This window comes from Eptesicus fuscus, chromosome 7, assembly GCF_027574615.1.
Source record: "Eptesicus fuscus isolate TK198812 chromosome 7, DD_ASM_mEF_20220401, whole genome shotgun sequence".
Lineage (NCBI taxonomy): Eukaryota > Metazoa > Chordata > Mammalia > Chiroptera > Vespertilionidae > Eptesicus > Eptesicus fuscus.
In genome coordinates, this window is record NC_072479.1 from 104112015 (window position 1) to 104128552 (window position 16538).

Here is a 16538-nt window from a genome sequence, read left to right on the forward strand (position 1 = left end):
GATGAGTATGTGGACGACAGACGGCCTGAGGCGGGGCCTTGGGTTCGAGGCCGCCAGCCACTGACCAGCTCGGGCCTCAGTTTCCTTCCCGCGAAGATCGAGGGGCATCTGGTGAGTCCTGGACGGGCAGGGAGGGGGCAGCAACTCGAGCCGCCCAGGCAGGTCCCCCGGCTGCCGCGGAAGCGCAGGGTCCGAGACGGCATGGCCCCGGGGAGCGGCCGCAGCCCAGCACCGGGCCACCCGCCTCGGCTCCGGGAGGAAGCGGCCCGGGGAAGGCGTGGCCGCGGGGACGTGGCGGGACAGCCCCTGTGCGCCCCCGGGAGACCGAGAGCGCGGCGGCGCCCGGGCTAAGGCGAGCGCGGGGAGTGCCCGGCGCCGCTGCCCTGCACAGGCTCTCCGCGGCGGCCACCGCCGGTCGGTCCTCGCCCCAGCCCGCTGCTCCTCGAAGAAAAGAAGCCGGGGAACCCGGAGCACCGGCCTCCCGCCGGGTGTGCGGCCGGGCTTCGCAATCCTGGGCGGGTTTTAGGGGGAGCATCCCCCCTGGCACGCGGCGGGGCGGGGAGGTCCGTGGGTTCCCGACCCCCTCCCTGCGCCCGGGGCTGGGCCCAGGACCTAGGCGAGGCCACTCCTCCGCGGACCCCCCCCCCCCCGCTTTTTGGGACGACCCCTCCCCACCCCAGGACCCAGTTAATTTCTCTCAGCCCTAATCGTGACCGGTCCTTACATAATTTAGTATTCAGTTATTTTTAATGAAAACATTATTGTTTTTGTGTTTGTTTACAGTGAGTCTCCCCTGCTGGAAGGTGGGCTGCGGGAGGGAGGGCCTTGGTGCTGCCCACCGTTGTATTCCCAGTTACTTCCACACACAGTTCCTGAGGGCCTCCCAGCCCTGTGCGGCGGGGTATGGGATTCTCCCTGGGGCCAAGCCAAGTCCCTGGCTAGGCATCCTGAGGCCGGGGACAGCTCTGTCAACAGCAGGGGGGTCTGTGGGATGAAGGAAATGAAAAGAAGGGGGCTGTGGTTGGGCCATCCTGGGTCAGACCCCCTGGCTGGTCAGGAGCCGCTTAGATAATGTGCTCAGGCAGGCCTCTCAGATGAGGGGATTCAATCAAAGCCCACAAGCAAACTGAGGAGTGCTGGAAGGGAATTAACCATGACGGAGCCTCAGAGGGCCAAGACAACAGGACCCCGCCCCTTTATGGCTCCGGGAGCCTGGCCCGGGTGGGTGGTTTGGTAGGGGATTATCAGGGGCCTGGGCAGGCTTCCTGGAGGAGGCGGTGGTTTTCCTGGGCCCCAAAGTTAAAGGGTTCTCGTCCTTTAGGAGAGGTTGACTGGGTGTGAGAATTATTTTGCAGGCGCACTGGAAATCACGTGGTCAAGTGGTTGAGCCTTGTGGCCAGACAAGAGGCCCCTGCCTGCCCCTAGGAAGCTCTGCTGGTAAGTGCGTCACTGCCGAGGCTGGTCCCCAGAAGGTGTGAGGGAGTGAGGAGACCATGTGGCTGTGTGCAGTTCACCTTCACTGCCCCCTGCTTCCGTTTTCCGTGCCCTGGAGGTCTGACCTCAGGGTTGGCACTAACGGGTCCCCAGATTAGGGGATGGTTTAAGTACAATGGTTTCAATGGACTTGGGGTCCGTTTCAGCTCAGCTGGGCCGGTTCCTTTGGATTTTAAAAAGCTGTGTCAAAACCCTGCCATACCTCCTGGTCTGATACGATCGCATTCTCCTTTTCTCTGAGTCCTCTGACGTCCAGACCCTTTGAGAGAAAGGCGGGGGAGACCAGCTATTTTCCCAGATGAAGCCACTGAGAGCCTCGAGCAAACAGCAAGGCAGTAGAGGCCACAGGCTGGGCCCCAGCCTCCTCCAGAACCAGCACTCCTCCCCACAGGGACACGGGGCGCCCTCCCTCTCTGACCCATGGCCACCTCTCTTGCCTCACAGTTTCTTATGGAGCCATGAAGCTGAACGAGAGGAGTGTGGCCCACTATGCACTGAGCAACTCCCCAGCAGACCACAGGGGCTTCCTGCGCACCTGGGGGGGCCCAGGGACGCCACCCACCCCCAGTGGCACTGGCCGAAGGTGCTGGTTTGTCCTCAAGGGCAACCTGCTGTTCTCCTTTGAGAGTCGAGAGGCCCGGGCCCCTCTGGGGCTGGTGGTGCTGGAGGGCTGCACGGTGGAACTGGCCGAGGCTCCCGTGCCCGAGGAGTTTGCCTTCACCATCTGCTTCAACGCCCCTGGTGTGCGTCCGTACCTGCTTGCTGCTGATGGACCGGCAGCCCAGGAGGCCTGGGTGAAGGCGCTGTCCCGGGCAAGCTTTGGCTACATGCGCCTGGTGGTGCGTGAGCTGGAGAACCAGTTGCGTGATGCCCGCCAGAGCCTGGCCTTGCATCGCCACTCATCCTGGAAGGCCGTTGCCAGCCCCTGTAAGACCCAGCCTCCTGACCAGCTGTCTCGGGGCCTGGAGAACGGCCACACCCTCTCCAGGGAGCACAGCCCTATGGGCTTGGTGGAAGCAGCGGGCAGCAGGCCAGCAGGGCGGAGCTTGGCAGAATGTGAGTTGCAGGGCCCTGCCAGCCTCCTCCTAGGCAGGGGCCAGAGCCCCGTGTCCCCTGAGACCTCTTGCTTCTCTACCCTGCACGACTGGTACGGCCAGGAGATCCTGGAGCTGAGGCGGGGGTGGCAGCAGAGGGCCCGGGGGAGCCAGCCCAAATGTGAGCAACAGGATAAGCCCTGAACCTGGACCCTTTGGGTTCTGCCCTTGTCCTGCTGGTCAGGACACCAGGGCCAATTCTTTTTTTTAGGAGTTTGATGTTTACTTATTTCCAAAGTTGCTTTTTTTGAGGGGGTTCTCCAGGTTCCAGATCCACCCTCATACCTGGAGAGAACTGAGGAATCATTACTTGTAACCCCTTTATTTCCTGAGGCCCAGAGAGCAAAGGTGGCTTGCTCAGCAGTCAAGGGGGTGCCCAAGTCTCCTGACACTGCGGGGGACTGCCCCTCTCTTAGGGGATGTGAATGAAATGGAGAAAGTAGGGAATATTACGTGCCTACAGGCCATCTTGCCTTTCACCTACAGGCCAGACTCAGCCACAGTTCCCAGCATGGGACGTTTTGTGTACATTTAAAAACGAGAAGTTGGCTTCAGACTGACAGTATCCTAGAAAGTGGATTTATTACATCCTGGGGTTTCTGGGGCTACGCTCTCCTGAGTGGTGGGGAGACGGGGCATGTGACCCCCATCTACAGTCTGGGAGGGTCCTTTGGTGGGAGAGGGCCTCCTGCCAACACAGAGGGATGTACTCTGCTCAGAAAGTGCTGGAGTCCCGTCCTCTCTCTCCTTCTGGCTATCCTGGCAACAGGCGGCGCTGGATGCTGACCCAGGAGGCACTGGTAGCTTTTATGGCAGCAGAAATCCTGACTGCATTCGGTACGCAGCTGCAGGCTCCTGGGGCTGCCCAGAGGGAGGCTGAAGAGGTGGGCAGGCAGTGTGGCTCCCCAGGGAAAGCCTGTCCGTTTTGTGTGGTTCTCAGTCCTGGGCATTCTAGGAGCTTGGGCACAGGCCTGCTGGTACCTGCCTGACTCCCAAAGAGGTGTTCCAGCTCCCGAAACCACCTGGGAACTTGTTCACAGTCCTGCTTGTCACCCAGTGGGCACCTGCCAAGACCCTCTCATTGCCACGCTCACTAGCAGGCCAAATGTTTTCTTTTTCAATTATTCTGGGAGGCAAAGTGGCTGGCTCTATAGAGCCAGAGGCCTGACTAGGCTGATGCCCTATGGGCATGGTGGCAGGGGCTAGATGGGAAATGCAGGGACTGCGCAGAGAACACCCCCACCCCCAATACACACCATCTGCCCTTAGCTTCTATCACTGGGGCCTCGGCAGCCTGACCAAGGCCCAACTAGCCCTAGAGCAGTGGTTCCCAACTTTTTCTTGGCCGTGCCCCCCCTAAGCATCTCTAAAGTCCTGATGCCCCCCTCCCTGTGACAGAATTCTTATTTTTCAAAAAGTGAACTCCTATGCACGTGGAGGAAGCCTAAAAGGCCACTAACTTGATCTAAACAGGCTTCCAAAGAACATGGCATCATGAAAGAAAAAAATAAAAGAACGAAAGGACAGTAGACATACTGAGGAAGAAATTACTAAGAAATTATTAAAAAAATAATATGAAGTGATATGAAAAAATAGCAAATAAAAGTTTCAAAACATAATAGAGAACTGAAATGCATAAATATGTCACAATATATATTTATAGACTGTATATGAGGTCCCTAGAACCATAAGAAATGCACAAAATTCACTGATAATAACTCTCGAATTGCCCCCCTTAAAAATCAAATTGCCCCCCTGTGGGGCGTGTGCCCCGCGTTGGGAACCACTGGCCTAGAGGCTGAGGCTCAGAGCCTCTACTAGGAAGGCCAGGAGGCTGAAATGCGGGCCCAGGGGCCAGGACCTGTTCCTGCCCGACTAGTTTCCCAAGAGGAGGGGCCGCCTTCCCAGCCCTAAGCGGAAGCTCCACAGCCTGGTTTTGTATAGACATTCCAGGCCTCTGTCTTTCTTATTGTTACAGTAATTTTTGTACGATTAAAACACTACGTTCTTTACGCCTCACTTCCGTTACTCAAGTTTACTTCAACCATCCCCTGAGGGCTGCTCTGCCAAGTCGTCCTGGGAGGGAAACTGAAAAAACCTGACGAGCTCCCCCCACCAACCCCAATCCGCGGCCCGCCTACCCCGCCTGGGCTTCGGCGGCGCCCTCGTGACGTCACGACGCCAGGCTGGCCCGTGACAAGTGCCTCCCGCCCACCGCCGCTGGAACTAGGCGCACTGCGCGACGGCGAGGCTGGGCCTCTCGGCTGCTCCGAAAGCCTCGCGATCATTGAGGCAGCGTTCTTTCGGAGGGCGTCGCCGGGGCCAGGCGCTGGGGTCCGGGTGCCGGGGATGGCGTCCGGAGCGGCTCGCTGGCTGGTCTTGGCATCTGGCCAATATGGGGCTCTCCGGAGAGGACCGAGCTTGAAGAAAGATGGAGATATCTCCGCCGGACTGGGCGGCTCAGGTCGGAGCCTGGTACCGTCGAGGTCAGTCATCGTTACTCGCAGCGGCGCCATTTTGCCCAAGCCGGTGAAAGTGAGTGTCTGCCTGGAGGCGGGGCAAAGGTGCCGAGGCCAATCGTAGTGGGAAATGTGTGCGGGTCGACTTTGATTGATAGGAGCAATGGCCAATCAAACGGTCGTCTTAGACCGGAAGCCGGATCAAGGACAGTTTTGCGCTAATGCGCTAATTTTGACAGGTGGGAAGTGGGGTTAGGTCCCAGTGAAGCCGGGTGTATATAGAGACTGAAGAAAACAGCATTTTGTACTAGCTATCTTTAGGAGCGCGGTGTCTGGGTCCATCTCTGGTGCCAGAAGACTCGGTTTTATGAGTCCAATATAGACAGATCCTGTAACCTCTGCCCCGTCTACCTCAGAGTTGATGGGATCACATAACGAATTATGAAAGGACTTTGCCTATGCTAGTTCACACAGACAGGTGAGTTCAGGGCTGTTTCATAGCAAGACGCAGGAAGGTGCAGGGTGCATGTTGGGGAAGAGATGCCTTATAAAAAGGCATAGCTGAAAAAATGTTTGAAACCCCATAGGAAAATACAAGAGGAAATGTTGAGATTTTACAAAACAACCCAGTCCATTTAAAAAGTTAGACTTCCAGTGTAAAGAACATGCTCACTTTTCAAAACACACCTGTTTCTAAATTTTAATTTGGTGAAATCAAATTTGCCACTAGGAAACCTGTTATTTCAAGAACTCTAAAGAATATCCCTTCACTGTACATCTTTTTTATAATCCATTTTCATGTATTTAGTGTCTTCAAGTAAAACTGAATTTTACTTCCAGAGTCTAGCCCTCTTAGTACTTTCTCACCTGTTTCTCTATAGGTATCTGCAAATAATTACCATATTGTGCTCCAATTTTTATTTTATTTTAAAATATATTTTTATTGATTTCAGAGGAAGGGAGAGGAAGAGAAAGATAGAATTATCAATGATGAGAGAGAATCATTGATCAGCTGCCTTCTGCACACCCCCACTGGGGATTAAACCCACAACTCTGGCATGTGCCTTGGCATGTGTTCATAGGTCGAAGCTCAACCACTGAGCCACACTGGCTGAGCTTTATTTTACTTTTCAATCCTCACCCAGGACATGCTTATTGATTTTAGAGAGGGGGGAAGAAGTAGAGAGAAACATCGATGTGAGAGCTAACATAGATTGGTTGCCTTCTGTAGGTGCCCCGGCTGGGAATCAAACCCACATTTCAGTATATGGACGCCGCCGGAGCCACACCAGCCAGGGCATGTGCTCCTGTTTTCAGATGTCTAGAATACCTTTATCTTTCCTTTCTGGTAGCCATTTTGATGGCCATAAAATGACTTTATCTCTTCTTCTGATTTTCGCTTTGAATTTTCCCAAGGACTTTAAAATCAAGTTGTTTATGATGGGGCTGGAGTCCCTAAGAGGGAATGACCCTGGGAGGGCCAGGCCTCTGCTGTCCTGCCACAGTGGGCCCTGGAGCTCACAGGCACCACTCTGACCCTCTGCAGATGTCCTTCGGCCTTCTCCGTGTGTTCTCCATTGTGATCCCCTTTCTCTATGTGGGGACGCTCATTAGCAAGAACTTTGCCGCGCTACTTGAGGAGCATGACATTTTTGTCCCAGAGGACGACGACGATGACGACTAACAGGTAAGACTTGCCGTTTCCCTACATGGACCAGGAGCAGGAAGGGGGTGGAGTCTGAACTGGTAGTTTGGCCTGGTGGACACTTGAAGAGAAGTGCAGACCTTTAATGAATTGACTCATTTGGTGGCTACTGTTGTTATTTTGCCTTTTCTCTATGTTGGATGAGGGAAACTGTCTTACTGACTTATAAATTCACTGGGGTTTCTTCCAGCTAGGTTGGACCACAGCCAGACTATCTATCTAATTTAATCTCTTATCTATTTATTTTTATCCTCACCCGAGGATATGTTTTTATTAATTTTTAAAAGATAGAGGAACAGTGTGAGAGGAAAACATTAATCAGTTGCCTCCCGTACCTACCCCAACTGGTGATCCACAAACTAGGTATGTGTCCTGACCAGGAATTGAACCTGCAACCTTTGGTTGTATGGGGTAACACTCCAACTGAGCCACCAGCCAGGGCTCATTTGCCCTTCATGTGCCTCGTTCTCACCACCCCAAAATTTTCTCGACAGTTTAATACGCTTACACACCCACCACAAACAGCTTCATTTCAGTGCTTCAAACTGAAATTTAGAAACTGTAGATTCTCACCATGGACAGCTCTGGTTACCAAGCTCTGCACCAGCACAGCCGGTACATGGTCATGCTCATAAACCCTTCCCCCAGTACAGGTCCCATTCAGCTTCCTTGTGTTGACTTCTGGTGCTGATATGTTGTGTGGCTGCGTTATTGTCATAGATAAAGACACTCCTGATTCTTTAGTCTGGCATTCAAAGCTTGCCATGATCTGGTCACACCTATTCTAGCCTCATCTTCCATATTCCCAACCTCACACCTATCCTTAGTACTCACCATTTCTGGAATTACTCACTCGCAAGCACTGGCTCATTGTTCCTCCCACTTAGAAGGCTATGTCCCACTGCTCCATTTCCACCAGTTCTTCATTATCTTTGATCAAGTCTTCCCACATTCCTCCATTTGAAAGCGACTGCTCCTTCTGACTGGCCAGTACCTCTCTGTTGACCCTCCATATTATGTGTTTAAACACATACACCCCAAACTCTACTAGACTATGAGCTTCTTGCTGGCAGGGAAATGATATTTATACATTTAGGGCCCCATGCCTGGTCTGTGGTGAATGCTCAGTAAATGTACGAATGAATAACCACATTTACTGAAAACCGCTTCTCTCCTGTTCGATGGAACCACTCTGGAATTCTCTGATTGTGGGTAAAGGGCTGCTCTGCTGCCCAGTTCACTGCTGCTCTCCTTTCTTACAGGTCCTGAAGCTCAGGAAAGAGAAAGCCCTGACTGAATCAAGAAATGGTGATGCTTAGCCTCTCCTCCTTGCCTATCAGCAGAAGGGACTAGGGAAAGCCCTCAGACTCCCAACTCCAGTGAAGCCTCCTGCAGGGCCCATGACCACAGCCCTTTGTCCCAGACTCTGGGAGGTTCCCCGAGATGTGCAATCCACTGAGCATAGCCAGATGATGAATAAACATGACAAATATCAACGGTGTATGAGTGATGGCTGGATTTCTCAGGATGAGTAGGTTCTAGCTGTTGCAGTTTGTCTCTGCTGTTTGTTCTCTAATAGGCCTTTGATTTACAACCCAGGGTCTCCAGGCCCTTATGGATCCATAATTATGGGGCCTGGCACCTATTTTCATGATTAGCAAAACGCCAACAGAAACTCTTTTCCCTCAGTAAAGCTGCACAGGCTAACTAAACCCTCACACTTTTTGTGTGTGGAATAACACTGGCTAATTGTCACATGCCAATCTATCATAGCTTTGGTTGTTAGTTTAAAACTACAAAATATTAAAATGATTTTTTTTAAACTTGGTTTCTTAGATGAAAAGAGAATCTTGGTGCTGAAAAATTTGGGAATCCTAAGGGTGACTATATAATGAGCCCTTCTCCGGCTTTTAGACCGTCCAGGGAAGGAACGAAGAAGACTGCCATCCAAAGCAGAGATCACTGCTTTCACCTGGTCCAACATTTACTGTCACTTGAAAGCTGCAACCGTGCAAAAACAGTTGGAATATTTGTTCTCCGGGTGTGCACTGAACATCTGTGTCCCTAGTGGGGAGTCTAATTGAGTAGGAAGTTAATTTCATGTTAAGGACCCGTGCTTGTTGCAAATAGAGAGGTTAGGCCTCTGATCAGCCACTTCCTTCAAAACCCAGGGGAAATAGCCCAGTTTGTGTTCTCTACTTCTGTGCCTTAGAGCTGCTCTCATCCCTCTCCAACAGCAAGAGCTGGCTAATTTTGGGTAATCTGTGTGGTGACACTAACCATCCAATCCTGGAGGCTGTAGAAACAGCTAAATTAACGAAGTCATCCAGCCTCATACCCAGTATGACAGTTTCTGAACAGATGGCCTGTATTTCCTGTTTACCACATGCAAGGCTCTGAGAAGAGAATCCACTCATTTACAGGCAACCCCACACTTCAGGAAAAGGGAACAGGTGGTGTGTATACCCCTACCGCACTTGTTCAGGCAAAAAGTAACAGACTGCAGAAACGGAGCCTCCCATTGGTTCACCAATGGAATCCTATCACGAAGTGACCATCATATACTGAGTTTATTTGTACTATAAAGTATTTAAATACCAACGTGCACCTTCCCACTGAATGACTTCATGGGTCGTGGCCAACATAGAACTTGGACAGGAAATCCTTTGGCCTTGGAGCTTCTGTTTCATGGAAGAACCGCATAACGTGTGTCCGCTGCTTCCACACTTTAATAGTTTCCTCCAGTTCCATCTTTCCCTGCACAGGTGAGGGGAGAGGTCTTCAGTCAAAGTGGTCCAGTGAAAGGAATACAACACTGAAGGCCAGGATTCTATTTTCTGCTCTGACACTGACTTGAGTGGCCTTGGGTAAGTAATGTACTCTGTCTAGACCAGTTTCTGCATCTGAAAACAGGTGTTGGACTAAGTGATCTCTGAGGGCTTTCAAATATCATTTAACTGTGGCTGACCGGTCTAAGGAGAGACTTCCAGGTCAATGGGCCCCTGCCCCATGACGCCTAACCTGACAGGCTTAACTTATATTTCTGCTTAACATGCTAAAGCTCCCTCCTGTTGATGCTCGTGACTGATCAGAGACAGAATCAGGGCCAGGATTTGACCCCATTTACACAGGACTCAGCCAACCGGCCAGCCTCTTCCAGCTGTAAGCTGGCAACCAGGTGAAGCAGTAACCTCTAGGGAAGGGTTGAAGAAGAGTTCAAACTTTCATCCCTATACCTTTTTTAGTTATAAAACGCAAGCCCTGATGGGTTTTCCCTTGAACAATCTTATAGTCTTTAACCAGGTGATAACCTCCAACTTCAACTGTTCCAGGCGATAGTTGCTGACCCAGCAGTTGCTTTTTAAACTTGGAAACAAAATATTCATCTGGGAAGACTGGAAAGCTCTGGACAAGTTGGGCATTCTTTTAAATCGGTCAGGGAGGGTCAGTTACCTTAATGACCAGAAGATCAACCACTCTGGGGTCTGTGACGTGGGCATTCTTCATAAACATTTCTCGGACTTTATCCCGTCCCTGTTTCACAGAGATGTCCAGCTGGAATAAGTTCACTAAAGAGAAAACATGACCAGGTACAAATTATATGGTTAAAACAAGTTTTTAAAATTTTGATCTATGGATATTCATTAAACACAGAGATTGCCCATTCAATTCACTTACCAAATACTAGCCTGACCCCAAGCTAGGTGCTTGAGGATGTGAAGAAGTGTGAGACTTGCCCTCAAAGAGCTTATATTTTATTTGGGGAGACAAGGCCACTGCATTTGAAGGGCAGTAAGAGCATAGGCCAAGAGTATGAAGGACCTGGGTTCAAAGTCCATCTCTGTCACTTACCAGCTACATATCCCGGTGTATGTTAACTTCTCTGGGCCTGAGAGCATTATAAATGATGAAGTGAGGACAATAATGGCACATTTAACTCCAGAGCTATTGGGAGGATTCTAACAATGCGAGGTGCTTAGAACAGTGCTTGGCATGGAATACACCCTCAATAAATTAGTATTATCATTTGCCAAAAGATAACAGGTTGGAATTAAGGTAAAATGATGTGGTGAGGGTTTGTGCAGGTAGGGAAGGCTTCGATCCAGCTAGCACTACCATGTTAGGTTACTGGGGGAAGAAGAGAGAAGTTTGACGTAGGTCCTGTTCTCTTGGTCTTAAATTCTAATTAGAGGGACTGCTACCCATGAATGCAAACATGAAATCACAATATTCAGCAATCCCTGGTTAAATATGTGCCTGAAAGAACGGCAGAGACTAAATGACCTGGACTTCATGTGAAGCACATGCTGGCCTTTGAAAATTAGATTGCAGTCATTTGTATTCCCATCCCAGGCAGTCAGCCTGCAGTGGATTTGCTGATAACAAGGGCATGAACGAAGCCTTGTGTGATAGGTGCAATCCTATCTAATAAAGAGGGAATATGCAAATTGACCATCACACCATCACAAAGATGGCGGCACTCACAGCAGAGGCTGGGTTTCCATAACACAAGATGGCTGTGCCCACAGCGGAAGTGTGAGGGCAGGGGGTGTTTTCTGTAACTCAAGATGGCTGCACCCACAACAGAGGCCAAGTTCCTGAAACAAGCCTTAACGAGCCATCAGCAGGGACCTGAGGCTGCGTGGTGCTGGGCCGGGGCAGGGGACCTGAGGCTGTGCCCCCCGCCCGGCAGGGCTTGACAAGGGTGGGGCCGGCCGGGTCTGGATCTCACCCAATGAGGGTGGAGCCGGCTGGGTCTGGGTCTCGCGCGATTTTGAGGCGCCACAGGTGGGTGGGGACTTGACTCTGGGCCCCCCGGCACACCCCAGACTCTGACAGGAGGAAGATTTTCATATACATTTTACTAATTTTCTTTCATCTCTGAAAATTCCATTATAGAGAAAGGGCAAATAGCAATATTAAAATATTTCCTCTAATTAATCACCTTTTAATGTGCACGAATTTTGTGCACCGGGCCACTAGTAAGGATAGAAGAGGAGCCCACCAGCTGAATGCACAGCACAAACCAGGCTCTCGGGATAGGCTGGGCAGAGTGCTCATTTGGTGAGGTACCTTGTGTGGTGGTCATTCCTGCAACATATCCATTCCAGTCTAGAGAACTGTCACAACCAGCTCTGAAAACCACTATTGAGAGCTAATTAGTGAATGACTGAATGAATAATAAAGCTTGAATTTTTAACTATACTCATAACTTAGAGTGACAGGAAAACAAAGCTTCTGCTGAGGAAATACTATCCCATGCTGCAAAGACAATGTTTCTGATCCAAACAGAATACACAATAGCAGAAATCCAATAGGAGGAACTGCATCCCAGCTTCATAGGTCAGTAAGTGTTCACAGAGCGGACAGGACTGAGGATCAGACAGTAGAAAGAACTCTGTATCCAGTGGCCGCTGGAGCAGTTTCCCATGGGGAGCCAGTTCTACACATATCTCCCCAAATCTGCTGCCTTCGCCGACTTCACTTCGGTAGCTTAACATCAGCCATGGTGGGAGTATTTCCGTGGAAAACGGAAAACATCATGCATCTAGGTTTCCCTCCAGAGAGTTGGCTGTTAAAACACTACAGTATCATATTAGGAATGTTAGAAAATGGTGACTAAAGGGACAATGAGAGACAGAAATAAACTAGTGTGGACCCTAGAATTTAGAATCTTACACTCAGGATAGGGGTGGGGGAGTGAGGCCTAGAGCAGCGGTTGCCAACTGGTAGTCCGTGGACCACAGGGGGTCCATGAGGTCCGAAAGGTTGGCAACCGCTCCCCTGGAGCACTGTGGGGACTTGCCTGAGGTCATACTACTGGTCCCCGGCAAACTTGGGCCTGGAATCCAGGGTGTTTCTTGTGTTGTTTTAAAATTTACAATTGGCACTCTTTGAAGGAAAGAAATAGGAAGACTCTTCCTCTGCTATCAGTATAACCCTTGCATCTTTATATTAGATTCCTCACTGTGGGAAAAAATCAAGGTGCCCCTAGGCATACGAGGGGAGCTGGTGCCCATCACTCCCATCCTCATGACCTCCTGAACCACCTGCCAGGAAAATGTCACGTGCACAAATGCAAAGTTTTGCTTACGATGCCAGTTCACAGATCCCTGAATGCCCCTCCTTCCAGCTTAAGAACCCTTGTTCTCAAGAGACAAATTCCATAGCTTTGTCCTAGGCGCCTTCCTGGCATCCTAACCCCTGAACACAACCTTCCACCAGTGAGCAAGGCCTTAGGAAGGCAAAAAGGAACAGCCTAAGCTATAGCCTGCTGAATTGTTCTTTGGTCTAAACCAGTGGTTCTCAAACCAGTGGTGACTGTGCCACCCCCTGCCCCATATATGGCAATGACTGGAGGTATTCTGGTTTGTCACAATTAGGGGGGAATGCTCTTGGCATCTAGTGGGTAGAGGCCAGGGATGTTGCTAACATCCTACAATGCACAGGGCAGCCCCCTAAAACAAAGGATTATCCAGCACAAATGTGGCTATTGAGAAACCCTGGTGTAAATCAATTTCAACTGTTCACTCCTCCCTATAACAAGAAAGGGTTCTGGGCACTCTAGGCAAGCATTATGTTTTGAAACATCTGGATTTAATACACACTCCCCATACCTATTATCCACCTGTCCCCTGAAGGCATTTGAATTTGCAATCCCTGAACCAGTAGTTAGTTCTCTCAAGTTCCTCCTTCCCTAGGGTCCTGTGGGTTTAAGTTCTGGTCATCCACAATTTCTCAAAGTCAGCCTGAGGACAGGGACAGTGTGGCGCAGTCACAGTTCCTATCCTTAGAGAGCTTCTACAGGGAGGCTTCTGTTAGGGTAAGCCCTATAAATAACAATAGTGATAATAACAACAATAACAAAACAGTAGCAGCCAACACTTAAGGAGTGCCAGGCCCTATCCTAAGCACTCTAGATATATTAACCTATTTAATATGGTAACTCTTGGAAGAAGGTACTATTATCCTCATTTGATAGATGAGGAAACTGAGGCACAGCAAGGTGAAATCACTTGCCCAAGGTCACACAGCGAGTAAGGGGCAAGGTCTGGAGGCAAGTTCAGCAGCCACCATTCTACTCCGAAGTAGCAGCCCGGAAGAGGTGCTATGGGGCTCCCGCTAGCTTAACAACGCCTTCCCTCTCAGACTAGCAGTGATGGTCGGCATTAACACACACACAGTCAATGAAATTAAACATCCAGGCCCTGACGTGAGTACCGACTGCCCTTGCCAGTTTGGAGGGCTTTCCCCCAACCTTCCTTTCATCGGGTACAGTGGGTGGGAAGCACTGAGGGGGGTGCCATGATAAGGAAACAGTCTCTGCACCCTGCGGTTTATACTTAATACCTCAGGTGAACAGACTGGTTCTCTGACAGCTAGGTGACTGCAGGAGTTCTGAAGTAGTGCAGGGCAGGCCACCTGGGGGTGGAGGGGGGGAGCTCCTAAGGATTACCAGGGGCAGAGAGAAACAGCATAGGGAGCAAGACCTGGAGGTTGAAGGGGGAGGGGCGAACACCGCACTGGAGGGAAAAGGCATCCCTGACATGGACGACCTTGGGAAAGTCACTTCCCTTCTCTGGCTCAGTTTCTTCTTTTGTGAGAGATGTGGGAACCAGATGATGGCCCAGCCTACAGCCACTCTGGCTATACAGGTAAGCCAGGGGCGTTGGACATGTTCTGTAAGCTAGAGTTGCCTTTGGGTTCCAGATCCACCAGGCCAGCTCTGGACTCTGGGCAGCCACTTCGCCTCTCCGTGCCTCAGTTCCCTCCCCTATACAGCGAGTATGTCATTGACAGTCCCTGCTCCCCCTCCCAGGGTTTCGTTTGGAATTACCGGGGGGGGGGGGGGTGAGGGAGGGAGGCGGGGGGGGGGGCATGGGAGTCAAAGCGCCGAGGGCGCCTATAAGCGATGCTGGACACAGGTGGTCTGACCCCGGCGCCACTGCCAGGTCGGGTCCACCAAGGCTCGGTGACCCTCCTCCCCTGAAACACGTGGGGTCGCCTGTGCCAGACCCGAGAGAAATCAGAGGCCGGAGGGCTGCGACCTTGAGCGGCTGCCTCCGGTGCCCCGCGTACGCCGATGCCTCTCACCAGTGGTCGGCACCTCCCGATACCAGGCGCGGTAGAGCTCGCGCACCCTCCGCTTGGCCTCGTTCATGTCCCGACTGAAAATGGGCTTCACCGAGGTGCTGGCCGCAGCAGCCGCCCGGCGTACGCCGCTCGCCGCCATCTTCCTAAAGAAACCACTTCCCAACCCCGCCCCCTTGCAACCCACTCGTGCGGCCGAAGGACGAAAGTCTTTGCTTATTGGCTAAAATTGAAGGCCACGCCCCTAAACCCCACGGGTGGGCGGGAGCGCGGCTTTAGGGCTCTCTGATTGGTTGGAGACCTGTAGCTCTGGGTGGAAGGAAATCGGTTGGTGGCTGCTCACGCTCATCAGCAGAAACGCAAACTTGTCGGCTGGAGGTCCTAACGGTCGCCCGACGGCGCCGCCAGGGGGCACTCGGTCCCCAGCCCGGCCGCCGAGCTGCCTGGTCTCCCAGCGACCCGCGTCCCGCGGCGCTCCCGGGATAGCGCGGTTGGCGCGCTGGCCTCACGGAGCTTCCTGGGTCGGCTCCCGCGGGCCGCGGGCTCCTAGGTGGCGGCTGAGGCAGATAATGGCGCCTGGACTGCTGTGGCGCCGGCTTGGCCCTCCTGTGGCTTTTCTGCAACCTTTTACCCCCATAAATCCACTCTGCGATATAGCTGTGAAAGCGCTTTCCTGGTGAAGTGTTTCTCGACGCTTCTCCACAGCCCGGGGAGGTAGGTTATATTTTCAGCCCCACTTTCGACAAGGACATTTGCATCCCAAACTGTGGATTTCTGTGAAAAACAGCCCAGGATTTTGGAGCTGGAGGAGCCCTGGGCTGTCCTTTCTGGGTCTCTCTTTTCTGGCATTTTCCTGCCGAGGTTCTCTCTGAGCACGAAGGGGACTGAGTGTGATGGAAAAACAGCCGACAGGACCGGCGGGGCTGCGCAGTTACCTGGCCTCCTTTAACCTCCTGGATCAGCGGGTGCAGTTAGCATCCCCATTTTACAGGTGAGGAAACTGAGGCGGCGCGGAGTCGAGGGCACTTGCCGCGTGAGGTCTCCCACCCCCACCTCCTGCCTGGGCTTCAGGGTCAGGTACCTTGTGAATGTCCCGGAAGGAGCCGGGCTGAGCTGAGCTCTGGGCCCCGGACCAGCATGGGGTATGGCCCTGCATCTAGCCCACTCTTTCTCATTTTATTTTATTTTTTAAAATATATTTTATTGATGTTTTTACAGAGAGGAAGGGAGAGGGATAGAGAGTTAGAAACATCGATCAGCTGCCTCCTGCACACCCCCCTCCCCCCCCACTGGAGATGTGCCTGCAAACAAGGTACATGCCCTTCACCGGAATCGAACCTGGGACCCTTCAGTCCGCAGGCCCACACTCTATCCACTGAGCCAAACCGGTCAGGACCTCTTTCTCATTTTAAAGGGTTAAAAGTGTGGCTATTATTCTCCTTTTATTTTAAAATGTATTTGTACATTTAAATGAGCTATACAAAAGAAAGCATGTAACATATAAATGATAAAGCATGATAATAAAACGAAACTTCTGAACCCCAGTACCCAACTTAAGAATTGGTAATAATCAAGGTTTCTATAAAGTACACTATATACCTGGTGACCACTGTTTTAAGTTCTCCAGGCACATTAACTCGCTTAAGCCTCACAACACACCTGTGAGATAAGTGTTGTTGAACCCATTTTACAGAT

At 51.6% G+C, this 16538-nt stretch overlaps 3 protein-coding genes across 3 annotated transcripts; 2 read left to right on the plus strand and 1 right to left on the minus strand.

Annotated features, from left to right (window-relative positions):
• On the plus strand, positions 1-4607 carry PHETA2 (PH domain containing endocytic trafficking adaptor 2). The gene is made up of 3 exons (XM_054719587.1): positions 1-111; positions 1356-1437; positions 1939-4607. The coding sequence occupies exon 3, from the start codon at positions 1953-1955 to the stop codon at positions 2730-2732; it is 780 nt and encodes a 259-aa protein (XP_054575562.1). The 5' UTR covers positions 1-111; positions 1356-1437; positions 1939-1952; the 3' UTR covers positions 2733-4607.
• Positions 4608-4775: 168 nt separating this feature from the next.
• On the plus strand, positions 4776-8253 carry SMDT1 (single-pass membrane protein with aspartate rich tail 1). The gene is made up of 3 exons (XM_008144561.3): positions 4776-5123; positions 6594-6734; positions 8015-8253. Exons 1-2 carry the CDS (start codon positions 4938-4940, stop codon positions 6729-6731), a joined length of 324 nt encoding a protein of 107 aa, XP_008142783.2. The 5' UTR covers positions 4776-4937; the 3' UTR covers positions 6732-6734; positions 8015-8253.
• A 1050-nt stretch (positions 8254-9303) lies between these two features.
• NDUFA6 (NADH:ubiquinone oxidoreductase subunit A6) lies at positions 9304-15015 on the minus strand. The gene is made up of 3 exons (XM_008144560.3): positions 14847-15015; positions 10206-10321; positions 9304-9509 (listed from the first exon to the last, which is right to left on the minus strand). Exons 1-3 carry the CDS (start codon positions 14983-14985, stop codon positions 9378-9380), a joined length of 387 nt encoding a protein of 128 aa, XP_008142782.1. The 5' UTR covers positions 14986-15015; the 3' UTR covers positions 9304-9377.
• Positions 15016-16538: the final 1523 nt, after the last annotated feature.

Coding starts and splice junctions, on each gene's coding strand:
- NDUFA6 (XM_008144560.3), bottom strand. CDS start 14,985: ATGGCGGCGAGCGGCGTACGCCGGGCGGCTGCTGCGGCCAGCACCTCG. Junction 10,322..14,846: donor TCGGGAGGTGCCGACCACTG/GTGAGAGGCATC, acceptor TTTTCTCTTTAG/TGAACTTATTCCAGCTGGAC. Junction 9,510..10,205: donor TTGATCTTCTGGTCATTAAG/GTAACTGACCCT, acceptor TCACCTGTGCAG/GGAAAGATGGAACTGGAGGA.
- SMDT1 (XM_008144561.3), top strand. CDS start 4,938: ATGGCGTCCGGAGCGGCTCGCTGGCTGGTCTTGGCATCTGGCCAATAT. Junction 5,124..6,593: donor TTTTGCCCAAGCCGGTGAAA/GTGAGTGTCTGC, acceptor GACCCTCTGCAG/ATGTCCTTCGGCCTTCTCCG.
- PHETA2 (XM_054719587.1), top strand. CDS start 1,953: ATGAAGCTGAACGAGAGGAGTGTGGCCCACTATGCACTGAGCAACTCC.